The sequence below is a fragment of the Gymnoscopelus braueri genome (genome assembly GCF_963280865.1).
Source record: "Gymnoscopelus braueri genome assembly, chromosome: 17".
Classification (NCBI taxonomy): domain Eukaryota; kingdom Metazoa; phylum Chordata; class Actinopteri; order Myctophiformes; family Myctophidae; genus Gymnoscopelus; species Gymnoscopelus braueri.
Window position 1 is genome coordinate 2,323,421 of NC_137617.1, and position 18,426 is coordinate 2,341,846.

Below are 18,426 nucleotides of genomic sequence, written 5' to 3' on the forward strand. Positions count from 1 at the left end.
CTTTTTCCCCCCTGTACACCAGACCTCTTCGCCCAAAATAGCCGATCTACAAGCTCACAACGTGTCGCAGACGCGTTGTGAGCTTGTAGATCTTGTTGTGAGCTTGTAGAGCTTGTAGAGTGGAGTCTCCTGTGAGAAATCAATACCCGGTAGCTGATGATTAACAGGTAGGTGGATCTGTGTGTTTTCCAAAGAGAGTATTTAGGGTGACAAGTCCCCAAAAAACGGATTACTGCTGATCAGCAGCATTGTCAGCAACATGGGTTTCTCTGTGTTGACTCTGATGAGCCTGTGTGTTCTCTCAGCGCTGGGACAAGACTTTCATGTGAGTAACAGCCAATGAATACAAAAATGAAATGTTTTTTTGCATTAGTTTGAATTTCACATTTGGGGCTTTTACATAGAGCAGTTGCTAGTCACAGCCAACATATCAAATGACATAAGTTAATTATTGCCTTTTAGATTTGATTTCTACTTTTTCCAAGATATTAAATTGAGACGAAGCCGTAGAAAGAATTCAACTTCAATGTAAAAAGGGGTTGTGAGGCTCATTTTCAATCCGGGAACGTATCTCTGTCATTTTCTCTGTCACCGAGAGCTGCGCTATGAGCTTGTAGATCTGCTATTTTTGAAAAATTGTTAAAGTTTGTGCAAATCTTTGAAAATATATATATTTTGAAAAATGTGTCAAATATGTTGTTCCAGGGACCAAATTTCCACGATTCTTCAAAAATAGCAGATCTACAAGCTTGTAGATCTGCTATTTTGAATAGCCAAAATTTTAAAAAAATGACAGCGATGCGTTCCCGGATTGAATGGGTTAAGCTTGATCTATGGTGGGGATAGCTCTGAGCTGTATCGTTGGCCTACTGTGTGTTTGTGCAACCTCTTATCCATGCAGTTGTGTAGTAATGTGTAACATTTGCACTGCATGGCTACGGTGCAACCACTGTCAGTTCAAGTGCCACTTTAACCCCTTAAAACCGGGAAAGCGTCTGTGTAATTTTAGATTTCTTTGGCTATTCAAAAATAGCAGATATACAAGCTCATAGCGTGGCACCAAGTGCCGTGCTATGAGCTATGATCTGCTATTGTTTTTTTTTTTAATCATGAAAATGTGTGCAAATCTTTGAATATATATATTTTTTAAGTGAACATTTGTAACTCAAATCTTTGCTTCATATTTTGAGATGGGGGTCTGCGGCCAAATACATAATCTAAAAATGTTTTCTAAATCCTAACAGTTTGTTGCTATATCAGTGGTGCTCCAACTTTCCCATGTCAAGGACCACCCAAAATGATATGTATTTAGCCGCGGACACCCATCTCAAAATATGTTGTTCCAGGGACCCCCCCCCCCCCCCACAGAAGCACAGATCGGAGTTAAAAATGTACTCAGTGCCGTGCTATGAGCTTTTATATCTGCTATTTTCTTTTTGTATATCTGCTATTGTATATCTGCTATTTACAACAGCCAAAGAAATCTTAAAATGATGCATTCCCGGTCTTAATGGGTTAACACACATCTTCTCTTCTGGGGGTCCCTGGCACAAAACGTTTTCAGATGGGGGTCCGCGGCCATATATATACATCAATTTAGGGGTCCATGGCATGAAAAGGTTTGAGAACTACTCATTTAGAAGGCATTTGCAGGTCTTAATTGGTATTTTTCCTTCTGATGAACCTTGTAGGTCATTGATGAAACAGGAGACGCAGGTGGTAAGAGCCATTTTAATTAGCATTTCTCTCCTAAATTGAAAAACTGCTTTATTTGTACAGAAAGAGGTTAAAGGTTGTGTTGTTATTGTTTCCCCTCACAGCTTATGATTATTATGATTACGACATTGTGCCAGAAGAAGAAACTACTTATGATGACTGGCTGTATGACCTTATAGACCCCTTCACAAGTAAGTCAATTCTGATATGGTTGCTGTCGGGCAGAAACCTCCATCCTCTCCATATAGAAAACTCCAAATCTCCATATTCTAACTTTTGGTGTTTTTTCGTAAATTAACGCCCTACTTGATCATACTACAGCATCACACAAAAGCATCAAAAGTACAGATCCACAAGCTCGAAACGTGGAACGAAGCGACGCGGTTTGAGCTTGTAGATCTGCTACTTTTGCTGTATTTGAATCCTGAAAAGTAACAGTTTTGGACATGGTTTCCACCCGACAGAGACGATATACATATTGGGGCCATCGATTATTTTCTTAAAGATTAGTCTACAGATTACTTTTTCGATTAGTGGAATACTCGAGAAGCACATTTCTTATCATTTTGTTGTGCATAATTTGTTTTAAATAATCGACTGAATTGATTAGTCTTAAGCCCTATTTTAAAGTTAGTCTTACAACAGTGTCACACAAAAATAGCAGATCTACAAGCTATACACGCTCTGCTATTTTCGCTATAAAAACTAATTTCAGGGGAAAACTTTTTTTAATTTCTTCTGTCACCGCTAAAGTATGGGCTCTATGCACAGCAGCCACGTTACGGGTCCATTTATACACTCTCAGAGTTATGCGGGTCCTTGAAATGAAAAAAGTTTGAGAACCACTGTGCTACACTTAATGGAACAGAACCTTAATTAGTATCATTGGTAACACCTGTGAAGGAAGTAAGAATCGAGGCCCAGTTTCTTTCCAATATGGCTGCTGTGCATAGAGCCTATTGCAATTCAAATACTGCGTTAATGTCAACTTCAACTTGATGAAAGTGGAGCTGACAGAAGAACCCTGACAGCGCTGCGTATAAGTCGGTCGGTCGGTGACAGTTGTGTGCGTTCACCACACAGATGAGTGTGATCCGAACCCGTGTCTGAACGGTGGCAGCTGTGACACCACCGCCGGTGGAGGCTTCGTCTGCATCTGTCCCGAACGCTACACTGGCAAGAAGTGTCAGACAGGTACGACAGCTTGTTTTGATCTTCTATACGCTCTTTGACGTATTCAAGGGTTGCTGTACTGCTGCTGTAGCCAGATGTTACAGTAGCCTACAGTAGGTTTTCTGAATTATCGTTGACATAATCTGCCTATAGGGCATAGCAGTGGCGGACATTTTGTGGTGCCACAGATAGAAACCCCATTAATTTCCCCCATAGAGAATAAATGATTGAGTCTGATTCAGTCATTTACAGTATTTCGACAATCGGCATGATCAATGGGTTCTCAGCTCAATCAAAGACAGGCCTTCAGGGCAAGGGCTTAAAGGGATTGTTCATCCCCAAAATGACTTTTTTCCCCTATCGATTAGTCACCCCATGGAGACTTGAATTCATGGATATTTGATTTGTTTTTGTCGCATTCCTAAGCTAATTGATGACCGGCAGCAGTCCCGGTAGGAGACACAAAAGTCTCCTTTGTGTCGTCTACCGGAACCGCTGCCTATCGGTCCAAATTATTGGCTTAGGAATGCGACAAAAACAAGAAAATATAGAATAGAAACATTTTTTAGGGGGGGTGAACTATCCCTTTAACTCACAACCTGGCTAGAAAAGGCTTACAAGCAACCAAGGTCAGGGAAGTAATGAATTACCATAGGAAAGCATAACAATCAAGTAGTATGAAAAGGCTCAAAAGTTAATGAAAAAAATACATATTAAGACATATTAGCAATTTCATATTTTATATTACACACTCTCAGAGTTACAGACCTGTAAGGGTCCATTTGGCTCCTAACTATCGATAATTTTGCTGGGGACCCCCTAGAACCCCCTCAAGGACCCCACTTTGAGAACCACTGCTTTATACCACGCACGCACGCACGCACGCACGCACGCACGCACACACACACACACACACACACACACACACACACACAGAGAGCTATCTCCTTTTGTCACTTTCCGTTGCAGTCCAATCCTAATATATTGTAATTAATTAATTATAATGTCCTGTGATATGAAGTTGAGTTTGATATGACTGGAAACTTCCATACTGACTGTACCAACTGTTCTCTATAATAGTCATAGATGTCTGTAACAAAGCTTACTGACTGTATTGTGCTGCATTGTACTGTATTGTGCTGTATTGTACTGTATTGTACTGTATTGCTCTGCAGTGAAAGATGTTTGTAAGAACGTGAAATGTGGCCACGGACACTGTGTGGTAACAACTGTTGCACCATTCCATGAGTGCAAGTGCAACGTCCCCTACAAACAGCCTGACTGCAAGAAAGGTACGTTTTTAACCAAATTTTCTCTCTATATATAAGAATATACAACATATATTTTTATAACATAAAACTTCTTCTAAATCTTGATTTAATATCGGTTTACATTACATTTTCTAAAAGTCACAATTGGGTTAAATTGGGTTAAATAAAAAAATCTTAAAGTCATTATTATGCATGATGACTATTGAAAAACCACTGGACTACATAACTCCAATCTCCTCAAATTTACTTGAATGTTAGAGGCGAAATTGACAAATAAAATTGATTTAATTAAGTATACTGGTTCCTGGTGATAGTAAATGGAAGTGCAAAACCTACAGAGAAACAATGAGGAGAAGACAACGGCTCATACACCCACTGGAACAGTGATTGATTGATTGATTGATTGATTGATTTTCTAGTGTCCCCGTGCAGTCCCAGCCCCTGTGAAAATGGAGGTTCTTGCATCAAGGGTCGCTCACGGCCGTTCTACCGGTGTGGCTGTCCAAATGGATTCAGCGGGAAGTTCTGCCAAGTTGGTAAGTACATAGCCTGGAATCCAGACTGATTCGCTATGTTGTTTCTCACTTCGCTACTCAGTCTGGCCATGGTCCTATTTGACACGTAGGCAAGTCAAGGAAATTAGAAAAGAAGGTAAGGACGGCCTAGGGGGCGGGCAGACGCCATTGCTTCCATGGCAGACGCCATTGATGTGCATGGGAGCCAAAACTGGAACAGGAAGTTTGGTGAAATACAATGAAGTCTATGGCAGCCAGCTGGACCAGCTTGTGAACACTATTTCTGAACGATTGTGTCCTTTGTCAGATAATCGGTTCAGGTATATAAAAGAAGACATATCACAGGTTTTTATCCAATCAATTCGGATTGGATAAAAACTGATGGGGATATGGAGCAGATATGGACCCTACCCTACCTCGACCCCCTACCTCGTAGGGTGGGGGTGGGGGGGCAACATGTATTGTATAATTATGTATACAATTGTGTTTCATGAACATACATGTTATTGTGCATCAATACTAAGCTATTAAAAATAATAGACAGATTAATATATTCATGCTTTTATTTTAAACATACATGTACAGGGTACAGTGAGTAGGGTGGCCGCACTGCCATTTATAAAAATACCTTATTAACTGAGAACAACTATCTGTCAATTGCACAATAATCATGTATACAAGCTATTCAAAATGGACAGAATAATTTATAGATATCATCATTTATTTAATACATAAATGTGGAAAATGTTTTAAAAATATATGAAGACAAATGGACATAAAAAAAAATATATATATATATAAAAAATATTTGTATATATATATATATATTTTGTTTAATTGTCTAATCAAGCAACAATTTCGCGGAACCCCTGCAGTACCTCGCGGACCCCCTAGGGGTCGCAGACCCCTGTTGAAGACTTGCACTAGGCCATTATGAGCACTTTAAACATTTACTGTATACATTGAAAATAGCCGATCTACAAGCTCACAACGCATTGTGAGCTTGTAGATCTGCTATTAAAAAAAATAATCTTGAAGTAAAATGTGAAATATTGAGGATTTTTGAAACACTAACAACACAAATCTGGTACGGGGCTCCCTGGCACAAAACATTTTCAGATGGGGGTTAGGGACAAATACATATTAATTTGAGGGTCCATGACATAAACATAATTGAGAACCACTGGTTAAAATAATTTTAAAATTGTGAAGCCCAAGTCCAAATAATCAACTACACTTTAGAAAAAAGCCCATAAAACCGCAACCCGCAACTACCAATATTTACAAACAACTTCAGAGAAAAATAAGCCCAAAGTCGCTTATAATAAGTGGACATGGCAACACTGGTTTCTGGCTCGGCAGTATCGCGTACTTTGTGCTCTTTAGATAGCTCAATAAACTTATACAGTGGACACATCGAAAAGCAACACAGCAGAAAACAATGTGTGATATGTCTTCTTTTATTTTCCAGAAGCAATTACTTTACAAAGGTCTCAGTCATTCAGAAATATATTTTGTTCATGAGCTCATCCACCGGGCTCTCATTAACTCCAATGCATTCCACTGAACTCACGGCTGTCTGGCTCCCATGGTGCGACGAATCTGCCGGCTGGAATTGCATGATAGCGAAAATGACGTAGATGACCCTACCTTCTTTCTATATACCTTGAGGCAACTCAGGAAGTGACTCGAGTTTTACATTGGCTAACGCCAAAAATCTAAAAGGACACAGATGCTTTCCTGGTTTTAATGGATTAATAACAAACCACAGGTTGTAATTTATATTTTGTGTAAAGTGCATTTACACAAAATCATAAGACACATGCTTAATGTGAACAAAGTAACGCGATTGGCTGTGATAAGAATATAATAATTATTCAGTTTGTGCCAAAATCCAAACGGACAAGTAGGATATAACCACAAATGGACGCGCTGAGGATCAAGCATGCATGTTAAAGGAAAAGGGAAATTGACGATGAAAATGTATATTTTGTATTTTGAAAAGTTTAATTTATGGTCATTATTAATGCTAATACTTAAAGATATAGACCCGGCACTCCGAGCTATGATTTAGGCTTCTTTATTCAGGAACAAAATGCGACGTTTCGATCAACTATCGATCAAAACATTATTTAATGTAAAATAAAATAAGTCACACCACCTTTACTAATGATTATAAAATCATTGCATTTGCATGTTCCCAGGCCCTAATGACTGTTACGAGGGAGACGGAGAGTCCTACAGAGGTAAGGTCAGTGTAACGGACGAGGGCAACGAGTGTCTGGACTGGAACTCCTACGTGATCTCCAAGACGGGAGGAGATCCACTCACCGATTACCAGGGTGACACCGGCATTGGCCCACATAACTACTGCAGGTGGGGCCGACGTGCATTTATTATGGGTTTCTGTACAGTATGTGGTACACCACTGTACAGAAGTTACAACTTCATAAATGAAAAAAAGAAATCCTTGAATACATGAAAAAAAAAGTTAAGTGAAACTAGCAGATCCACAAGCTCACAACGCTGAACGAAGCGATGCGTAGTGAGCTTGTAGATCTGTTATTTTCACTAGTTTGGGTCCTGGGCAAATGTCCTCTTTTGGGTCTTGACCTAAAAAGTTTGGGAACCACTGTGTGTGTGTGTGTGTGTGTGTGTGTGTGTGTGTGTGTGTGTGTGTGTGTGTGTGTGTGTGTGTGTGTGTGTGTGTGTGTGTGTGTGTGTGTGTGTGTGTGTGTGTGTGTGTGTGTGTGTGTGTGTGTGTGTGTGTGTGTGTGTGTGTGTGTGTCTCTTTCAGGAACCCAGATGGAGAGAGCAGACCCTGGTGCTTCTTCGACAAGAACGGCACTCTGAAGTGGGGCTTCTGTACAGTCAGGAAATGCTCTGCAGGTACATCACACACACACACACACACACACACACACACACACACACACACACACACACACACACACACACACACACACACACACACACACACGTTATGACATGTTTACCTTATCTTTTTGCCATTTAAATCCTCTACTAATTATAATCTGGCTAAGCCATGAAAACAACTGTGGCACTGGTACCCCAGGTGAGCCATAACAATGTCCCAATTTGAACAAGTCTTACAATACTTACAGTATGGGGATTTTTGTCCCCCACTTCTTGGAATGTAACACACACACACACACACAACACACACACACACACACACACACACACACACACACACACACACACACACACACACACACACACACACACACACACACGCACACACACACACACACGTGCGCATCATGCTATACCTCTCACTCCATCCCGTCCAGCTCCAACCCCGAGGCCGGCTCCGACCCCTGCCAAGCCGGACTACATCGGGGATCAGTTCTCTCAGTGCGGCCGGCCCCAGACCGTGCGCGCCAGCAGGATCTTCGGGGGCAGGAAGTCCCTGCCCGGGGCTCATCCGTGGCAGGTGTCCCTGCAGGACAGACCCAGCGGCTCCTCCGGTGACTTCCAGCACCTGTGTGGAGGAATCCTCATCGAGTCCTGCTGGGTGCTCACCGCCGCTCACTGCATGTAAGCTGCACCAAAACGCGAGCTCATCCGTCCGAAAGGCATGAAAAACCCAAAAGCACTAATGGTGGATTTTATGAATTAAAAAAAAGCTCACAACGCCTCGCAAATACGAGGCGTTGTGAGCTTGTAGTTCTGCTATTTTCACAATATTTATCTGTGGAACTGAGTCAAACTAAATTGAATGCCTCAACTCCTACGATTCCAGTGTTTATCAGGGGGTCAGTTCAAATTATGATTATTTTGGGGGGTCGTGGCCTGAAAAGGTTGAGAAACCTTGTTGTAGACAGTGGTTCTGTCTGGATAAATGATTGGCGGCTTGTTCTTCCAGTAAGCCGTCGGTGGACATGCAGGTGGTCATGGGGGGCGTGGACCTAGAGAGACACGAGGACCACGAGCAGGTGGTCCCCGTGCAGAGAGTCATCGTCCACGAGGACTACAGGGCGACGCCCACCGCTCTGCACAATGACATTGGTGAGCTCATAGTACACACACGGGATAGTCTCTTTTCCCGGTGTTTCGCTCAGGTGGATAGGGTTTTGAGGTTAGGTTTAGGCATAATTTCTGTGAGGTTAGGGTTCGGGTTAAGGTTAGCGTTAGGCATATAGTGTTAAGAGGTTTGGGTTAAGGTTAGGTTTAGGCATAGTTTTTGTGAAGTTAAATGTTAGGGTTTAGGCGCAACCTGGGCGACACACCAATGAAAGAGGGAGTCCCCATAGCACACACAGTACCATGATGGTCATGATTTATGTCACCATGACCATTGACAGGCTTTGGAAATTAGCGAGGTGGGATTTAGTGGGATTTGGCATGGGAGGTTTTACATTTTTTGAGACACAATGCGTCGCCCCATGACACACTTCAGTTAGCAAAAAATTGCTACACAAGCTCACAACACATCACGTCCAAGCCCCCAGAACCCAGTGGTTTCATTGAAGCCAAATGGACATGCTGGCCATTCATGGTACTGCAGGCCTGGGGCCTCAACATGAACGAGCGAAAACGGTTTCGACCAATGGGCTCGACTCACGAGTGTGCGCACGTGCTTGCGCACAGGGCTGCGCGCTTCTGTGACGCAAAACGCGTCACATCTGTGACGAACTGCTGCCCACAATAGGCCGCACCCACCAAATTTCCAACCCGGAAGAAGGGGTGATTTAGGCCCGGAGCAACTCAATGCAAGTGGATGGGAGGATATTTCGGGTGCCCTCTCTATTATTTTTAACTCTATGATCACGTCACGACATGGTGTGAGCTTATATATCAGCTATTTTTGCTATTTGTTGTACAACAACGTATGTTATGGCTTAAATGGTTAATAAATTAAAGGAGTAGTAGTATTAGGATTGTAATTAATTAGCAATATCCAAATAATATCATGTAAACTTTTGTTTTACAATCATATATTGTAATAGAAATAATGTGTTTGTGTCGACTGTGTGTCAGCCCTACTGCAGCTCAAAGCCACAGACAAACCATACTGTGCCAAGGAGAGCCGCTTCGTGAAGACAGCCTGTCTGCCCAACCAGCTGTTCTCTGACGGAAAGGAGTGTGTCATCTCTGGATGGGGAGCTACTGAAAAACGTATGTAATCCAACTACTGTACAGTACATGTTACCACTGAAACATAAAAGCATCATCTAAACCACTGGTTGGCAAACTTTTTATCTTGAGACCCAAAAGCGAATTTGTATGTCTCCCCAGGTCCCCAAACTAGTGAAAAGAGCAGATCTACAAGCACACAACGCGTCGCGATGCGACACATTGTGAGCTTAGATCGGCTAGTTTCACTTAAACATTTGTTTTCTGATTCATGGAATTACTTTGATTTTTATTTATTAGATTTTTTATTTATTTATACATTTCTGTCTAATTCATGAAAATTGTTGCTTTTTTATGTTTTGAAATAATATTTGAAAACCAAATTTAGGAAACCAAAAATAAAGGGATATTTATTTACCCGTGCCCCACAAATGGGTCCTGACGCACTGTTTTTGTTTCATAAAAATCCACCATTGTCATGTTATGAGCTACTTTCGGTCAAGAAATTCAGTGTAGGTGATTATTTTTCTAAGTGTCAGAGTTTGGAAGCGCTCGTTTTCAATAGCACAACGTCCTGCTGCCTCCTGCATTATGTGACATTTAGAAACAGGTGGTACGCAGGACTGTTGAGTGATTTCCAACGAGCGCTTCCAAACTCCAATCCCCATGCTGCTCAATGTTTTGCCACTCAGTCTAGATGAGGGGGGCGTGTCCGTGTCCCAGTGGAAAAGTGATGCATGTGCATACTCTCTATAACTATAACCTGACACACTGAAAGCATCAACATTCATTGTTTGTGCCATATTTGTATATTAATGAAGGATTAACACTAGCTGTTGCTATTGTTTAAAAGCAAAAGCTTTAAAGTAAAAAAAAATATGCGAAATTCCTTTTGGCATAAGCGTGACACTTTAGGAAATGTCATGGGGTCAACAAAATCAATACGGTTTATTCACGTGGAATATGCACAGTCAGTTTCATGTCAATCCACCCATTGCATTTTGAAATATCTTGTGTGCAAACAATCCACAAGCTTCAATCAATCAGCAGCATGGACAGGAGGTTATTCCCCTGTTTACCAAAGTCCATGGTGCACCTGTCACTCCCAAAGCAAAAAAAAACAAACATATTATGTCAGCAGTTCATTCTCAGTCCAACTCATCAGGCAGCTGTTTGTGTTTGTGCAGGAAAAGCAGTGATACTTTTTTTTGAATATTTGAACAAATCTTGCATGCTGGCACAAAACCTTACATATTACTTTGCGTACATATAAATCGAATTTTCATCCCTGAGATTTCAATTGACTTCCAAATACATTTTGAGGTGAGGAATTAAGATAACATGTATTATTATTATTACATAATATGTATTTGGAAGTCAATTGAAATCTCAGGAATGAAAATTGGACTCACCATACATTTATATGGCTTTTTGACAATAATTGGTGGACATCTTAGATTGATGCCAATTAAACATATTTCAGCAACTAGGATCTCTTAGGACTTTTAGCATGTTATCCTGGACACCTCATAGCAATTATGTATGGTGAAAAAAGAATTCTGTTACAATTACTTTGATGTGAAATGCTAGTTTGCTAGACTATCTGGTCATAACATCCTGTAGTTCTGTTACATTGATTCAAACATGGCCCAAATGGTTTTTATATATTTGATCTGAATTCCTTACCTCAAAATGTATTTGGAAGTCAAATGAAATCTCAGACGAATGAAAATTCAACTCACCATCATTTTCTATGGCTTTTTGGATTGATGCCAATTAAACATATTTCCGCAACTAGGATTTCTTAGTACTTTTAGTATGTTGTTCTGGTGACTTAATATAAATGGTCTGTGAGGCAAATAATTCTGTTACAATTACTTAGATTTTGAGGTCCAAAATGAGCTAGTTTACCTGGACTATACACTATAAAAATTGCTCAGTGCTGACAGCCGGTCAGCAGGTAGTTTCATGAATGTATGTAGACTATTATGTTAGGCCAATAAAAAAAACGATATACCAAATGTCATACTTCGGCCCTTTGGCTGAAAACAAATGTGTGTTCTTTGTGTCTTGTGTCGGTGTCCCTCAGGGGAGTACGGCAGCAGTCAGCTGCTGTCTGCCCGTGTCCTGCTCATCTCCAAGCAACGCTGCATGGCTCCTAACGTCTATGGAGACGCTCTGGACGACTCCATGTTCTGTGCTGGATACTTGGGAGGCAAAGTGGACTCCTGCCAGGTACTACTGAGTGTGTGTGTGCACGCATTCACGTGTGTGTGTGTGTGTGTGTGTGTGTGTGTGTGTGTATGTGTGTGTGTGTGTGTGTGTGTATGCGCGCGTGTGTGCCGTGTGTATATGCGCGCTTGTGTGCCGTGTGTGCCGTGCGTGCGTGCGTGCGTGCGATTACTGGGAATCACAAATGTATAAACAATTGGATTGATTGAGTTAATGATTGACTCATTTGTTTGCATAGCAATATTGTGATTACGGGAAAAGACCCAGGTGTTCATGTTTTGCTCACTTAGGAGACCGGGGACAAAAGTAACACACTCAATAATTCTAATTAGGAACAAGCTAGAAGGGTGAGACTTCTTGTGCACATGCTCAGTAGGGTCCTCTCTCTGCCTATGGAAGGATAGAATGATCATTTCATCTTGGTAGAAGTTTTCAACAAAAAACTGATTTTGAGGTGTAAATGTACATTTTTGAGTGTAGGGTATTTAACTTCTGCTGTCTAAAGATAAGATGTCAGCTAATTTAAACTCAGATTAATTGTATCTCTATGTTATTGGTTACAAATTAACATCAGCAGCCTATGCTAGTATAGGTGTTTCTAGCTAGAATATGGGATTTTATCATGGTTGCCCCATCGGGGGCAATTGTAACAAAGTGTTTTCAATGCAAGCAGATTTTTTGTCTGAGATTTCATACTTTTATGTTAGTAAATGAACATATTTCACTAAATGTCACTACATTTCAAAGTAAAAATAAATTTAGATAAAAAATAGACATACATTTGAAAAAACTAAATTGAAAAATTAAATGATTCGAATAAAAATACAAAATAATTGTAATTATGTATATAAAACATTCGTAAGTAAAACTGTTAAATTATAAAAAATACATATTACTTAGTGATGTGCTTTTATTTGAGAGAAAGTGTATTAATATGACTTATTTTTACAGTGTTACAATTGCCCCCAACCACTGTTACAACTGCCCCCGTCACGGGGCAATTGTAACACTGTGACTCATTGCATTCAAATTAATATTTTAGTCTTGTCCTTATTAGTGAAAGCTTAAAAATTGTATTATTAATTAGGGCACATATATATGTTTCTTATAGCAAAAGATGACTAGGATATTTCAAGTAGTCTGTGAATTATGAAGGCAAATACAAAAAGTGTTACTTTTGTCCCCGGTCTCCCCTAAATACTTCCTATATCTGGTGAAGTTAGTGTTTTATATATATATTACATGTATGCAGACACGCATATTTGGAAATGAGCTTAAATAAATCTGAAGCAAACTTGAGTACATTGATTAAGACTTTACCCTGACTTTGTCAAAATCAGATGCCGGTGTTTACATGAAAATGTCACTGTATTGCCTTAACCGGCTATTTTCACTATTTTAAAATAGTGAAAATAGCCGATCTACATCGACACGTTGTGAGCTTGTACAGTAGATCGGCTATTTTGTGCCAGTAAACACTTAAAAAAGAAATTTGAGGAAAGCTGAGGAACTAGGAAAGCCATTCAGGGAGTGTTGGCGTTTAGGCTGTACTCTTCTCCGATAATGACCCTACTGGCTACCTACCCTGACTGGCTCTTTGTCCTTACAGGGTGATTCGGGCGGCCCCCTGGTGTGCGAGCGTGACGGAACTCACTACGTGAGTGGCGTGGTGAGCTGGGGCGCCGGCTGTGCTCTGAAGAACAAGCCTGGCGTCTATGCCAACGTACACAGATATGTGGACTGGATCGCTTCTAAAATCATCTCTTAGAGACACCATTTGGTTGTGTGGGTGTGTGTGCGTTTATGCACGGTGTAAGATTCACCTTCTCCTTGCATCAATGACACAATATACTGTAGGTCCATGACCTACTCGTGACACACTTTTGGGCCGTGATAACCCGGGCCACTGAGGGTGGTACTGTCACTGGAGGTCAGTGATCATTGAAATTGTTTTTCAAGAAAGACCTTCCACTTTAAAGGAACTTTTTAGCCTTTCTTCAACATCCTCACTAATGCCCACTATGGGATGGCATTTCTGTCTACATGCTTTGTGTCGCAGAGGTAGACTGTGGCTGCTTTCAAAATGTGCCTACCAATAACATCACCGGACAAGATTTAAATTTGTATCTTTATTTTTGATTCTATGTCCGCTTATATTTTCCAGGAAGATAAAAGGCTATAGTTTCTATTAGCTTGGAATCCCCATGTCACTGGTAGGCAGTTTTCTGAACTGTCCACAGCTCACCGATGAGACACAGAGTGAGTAGATGGAAATGGTACCATCTTATAATGAGCATGAGTGAGGACCAAGTATATGAAGGCTGGAAATGGGTGAATTGCTCCTTTAAGCCTTAAGTTCTCATAAAATGTGTTTGTTGTGTTTACACATTGCATTAGTACATGTAATACAGTATGTCTACGAAAGACATACCTGGAAGTAATTAGGAATAATCTGTGAGTATGCTGCCAATGTTACTAGAGATACTAAGTTGCCCCCTAATGCATTGCTAAAGATGTTAAAGGGGTGCTTTTGTGCTCCTCAGGAATTGTTGGGTGTAAATGAAAGAGTCTGGTCTTGACCTGTTCTATACGTGAAGAGTCATGACATAACGTCTGTTGTGATATGGCACTATATGAATAAAATATATTTGACGACTGTTGTTGTAGTACTTCCCTAAAGCACAATTACACATTTGTATGTTCTTTGTTTACATTGATTGGTAAACGGTAGTGTCAATTCTAATGCGCAATAACAAACGCAGTGATTTGGTCTCGGACGTCGGGACCAAAATCAACACTTAAGGTCATTACACACCGGCGATTATGCAAATATACGCAAAATTTGGACTCGTTCCGAATAAATAAAAGACGCTTTTTCGCTTCGCTTTTTCGCTCCATGGAAGCTTGCATTGACTTTATAAGGTTTTTAAAATAAACGTATTATTCGCATGAAAAAATCGCCCCTGGTGTGTAAGGACCTTTATTTGACAATTTTCTTTTCCTTCAAAAGAACACTGAGACATTTTTTGTAATTTTATACATTACACCGATGCCAGATATTTGAGTCCCGATGCCGATCTAGATCCTTAGAGCAGTGGTTCCCAACCTGGGGTCCGGGTCTCAGCTGTTGTCAGATGTACCGAAGGGGGGCACCAGGGATAAAAGGTTGAGGACCACTGTGTCTGTCCTACTGTACACCGCAGATTACCCATGTTTTGGACCATATTTTGTCAAAAACGGCTTCATCAGTTCTAATCAATTTGAAAATATTAGATTTAATTTAAGTTTCCATTTGAGAACATTTTATATAACAAGCAAAATTATAATAATCGAAATAATGATAATGATAATAACTTGGATAGATAAAAAGTATTAAATATAAATTTTCAATATACGAAAAGAATATTTAACTTTAATTATGTAATGAACAAGAAAAAGGAAAAAAGAAATGTGAGCCCTCTCCAAATATTTTTTGAAAATAGATCTACAGGCTCACAACGTGTCACGTTGCAACGATAGATAGATAGATAGATAGATAGATAGATAGATAAGTTATTGTTACAGTAAGTGACATATTTCTTTTTCTTTTTTCTTTTTTTTACAATAGTGCAATGTTAATGTTACATGTGACAATTGAGGGAGACATGGGACTATCCTAAACAACGGAGAGACTCGGGTAGAGACGCTGCTCCTTTATGTGGAAAGGAGACAGTTAAGGTCAACTGTAACCGTTGGGTGTACATTTATTGTTGACAAAACCTGTAATGTCAGTATTCGGATACAATGTTTTATACTGACACATGTACAGGATTGTCTTACATTTTTCCCTCATAAAAATATGTACAAATTGATATATTTAAACAACATATTTTCACAATTCATAACTATAGTTTCATCATCATGTTGATGTATGACAGAACAAGCAAAACAAACTGAAATTCTTAATCCTAGGTAGAGCACAGACCATCCCATGTCTCCTCCGATACGCATGTCATCAAGGTCGCTTATTTTCACCCAACAGTGAGGAGTTTCCAAGGAGGACGTGACGCATGTGTAGGCTACTGTAATCAAGAAAAATCAAGAAGGTTTTAATCGTCACTGTATACACTGAGTATATTCATTAATAAACTCACCCACTGCCAGCGATTTTCGTGTTTTATAACCTTTTAAAACGGTCACAAAAAACGCATATTCATTATAATCCATCGTCTAATCTGACCCCCAGAGGAAAAGGTTTTCACCCGCGAGGTGAAACGGGCGCAGCCAGGCTGAATGCAGCATATACCAGCAAAAATGCATGTCTTTCCCACCTCCCCAGCAGGCCACAGAACATTTACATATATTATATGTTGGTAAACACAAAGGGGATAACTGTTCGTCGTCCAGAGAAAAGAAAATATAACCGGAGCTTTTTTAGACCATGTTAAAACTACAATGTCTAGCCAAAACCAGGGCAAAACCAGTTAACTCGAGATAAAAACCATATCCAGGAAACAGATAAACAGGAGGTGGGCGGGAGCAAAAATCTTCGGATGACGTTATTTCCGGATCCGGGTGAGTGGAAAGTGAACCTGATGACGGGAGTTACAAAGAACAGCGGAATCGTTTATAAAACAATAAAAAATGTATCGGACGGGAATCCCGTCCGTGGCAATGTTATCCATTGCAGAATCGGATGGGAATTCCCGTCCGTGGCAATGAAACAGTTCACTAACTAATTAAGTTATTAAGTTAGTGTGTAGGTTCTCACTCCTCCTAGTTCCACACATAACTGAACAGGCCCCCTGGCCAACCTGGGGCCTGTTCCTCGAAAGGTGAATTAAATAAGCCTGGATTTAAGTCAAATCCAGGCTTGACAAAGTCGGGTCCGTATAGCCTGGTTTATTCGGTTCCTGGAACGCCAAGCCAGGCTGAAAAGGAGCGACTTTGTCGAGCTAGGCCTTGTCAAGCCAGGCTGTGTCGAGCCAGGATAATGAAGCCAGGCTTCACTTATTTCTATAAAAGACCATGAAAGTCGAAAGTTCGAATCCTTGAACTTGACCAATCATGGAGCCCAAAACCAGAGCGGCGTTCTTCTCGGTGGCTGAACAGCAGCACTGCAGCAGCTCATGGAATCTTACAAGGAAGTAAAATTTTTAATAATCAAGAAAGGAAACACGGCCGCAATAAATATAGATCCAGGGAGAAAGCGTGGCAAAGTATTGCCGACAAATTAAATGCACAAGTTGTCCAAAAATATGCAATTAATTTATATACAAATCCATAAATATATAATTCAGTTAGGTTTAAACATAAGGAGTTTAAGTGAATGTTGGAATTATAATTATAAACACTTAGAATAATTTTCTAATTTCTAATTTCTAAAATCGAAGATCTACAAGGGAAAAGCTTGCCTTTTGGCGGCCGGGGGTCCACGGTCCACGGGGGTCAACGGGGGTCAACGGGGGTCAACGGGGGTCAACGCACACACACACACACACACACATCATGAACGCAGCGCCCGATTGCCGTGAAAGGCAAAAAAACCCAGATCTATTTCAAGTTTTGGAGCTTGAAATACACACACGTTTTAGCATCAAAATATACTTTGAGTACCAAAGTAAAAGTACTTAAATGTTCAGAAAATTGCAGATCTACAAGCTCATAACGCATCACATTGTAGATCGGCTTTTCTTTTGTATAGTTTGTATGACAGAGGGGGGTATGTCATGTGGTGTGGGAGGTGGGGTGGCGACGGAGCATGGGGTGTATGTGTGTCTGTGTGTATGTGTGTGTGGGGGGGGGGGAGTTTGGAGCTTACTTTGAGTACCAAACAGGGGCGGACTTAAGGATCTTGAGGCCCCAGGCGAACGGTAGTATGAGACCCCCTCCACAGATTATTTTTTAACAGAATAGATGTAATTTCCAGTATTCTGGTGCATTTTGGGAGTTTGATACTTTTATCAGACTTTACTAACATGGGATCCATTAAAAAGCTAAAAGTAGGGCTACAGAAATGTATTTTATTTTTTTCATGAGGCCCCCTAACTCTTGAGGCCCCAGGCGGTCACCTAACCTTGCCTACAGTTAAGTCCGCCACTGGTACCAAAGTAAAAGTACAAAAATGTTCAGAAAGTAGCCGATCTACAAGCTCATAACGCGTCACATTGTAGATCGGCTGTATGTGGTTACTGTCGGTTTTGTATTAATAATAAAATCTGCAAAGTAACAAGTAACTAAAGCTGTCAAATGCTGTCATTGTAGTGGAGTAGAAGTAACAAAAATGGAAAGGAAAGTAAAAGGACCAAAATTAAACTGTGCATGGTAAGCACTTGCATAGTACTTGAGTAAATATACTTAGTTACTTTGCAGCACCACTGCCTGACAGCCAATGACTGACAGATTAGGTCGTACCAGCTGCTACTGATTGGTAGAGTGTG

General features: G+C 40.5%; 1 protein-coding gene across 1 annotated transcript; it reads left to right on the top strand.

The window, feature by feature from the left end:
- Positions 1–259: 259 nt before the first annotated feature.
- habp2 (hyaluronan binding protein 2) lies at positions 260–14,160 on the top strand (the record flags this gene model as incomplete). Its single annotated transcript, XM_080454804.1, has 13 exons — positions 260–325; positions 1,692–1,719; positions 1,821–1,907; positions 2,800–2,910; positions 4,065–4,181; positions 4,580–4,696; positions 6,880–7,051; positions 7,473–7,564; positions 7,990–8,236; positions 8,565–8,707; positions 9,680–9,817; positions 11,865–12,010; positions 13,617–14,160. The coding sequence occupies 13 exons, from the start codon at positions 260–262 to the stop codon at positions 13,773–13,775; spliced, it is 1,623 nt and encodes a 540-aa protein (XP_080310930.1). The 3' UTR covers positions 13,776–14,160.
- Positions 14,161–18,426: the final 4,266 nt, after the last annotated feature.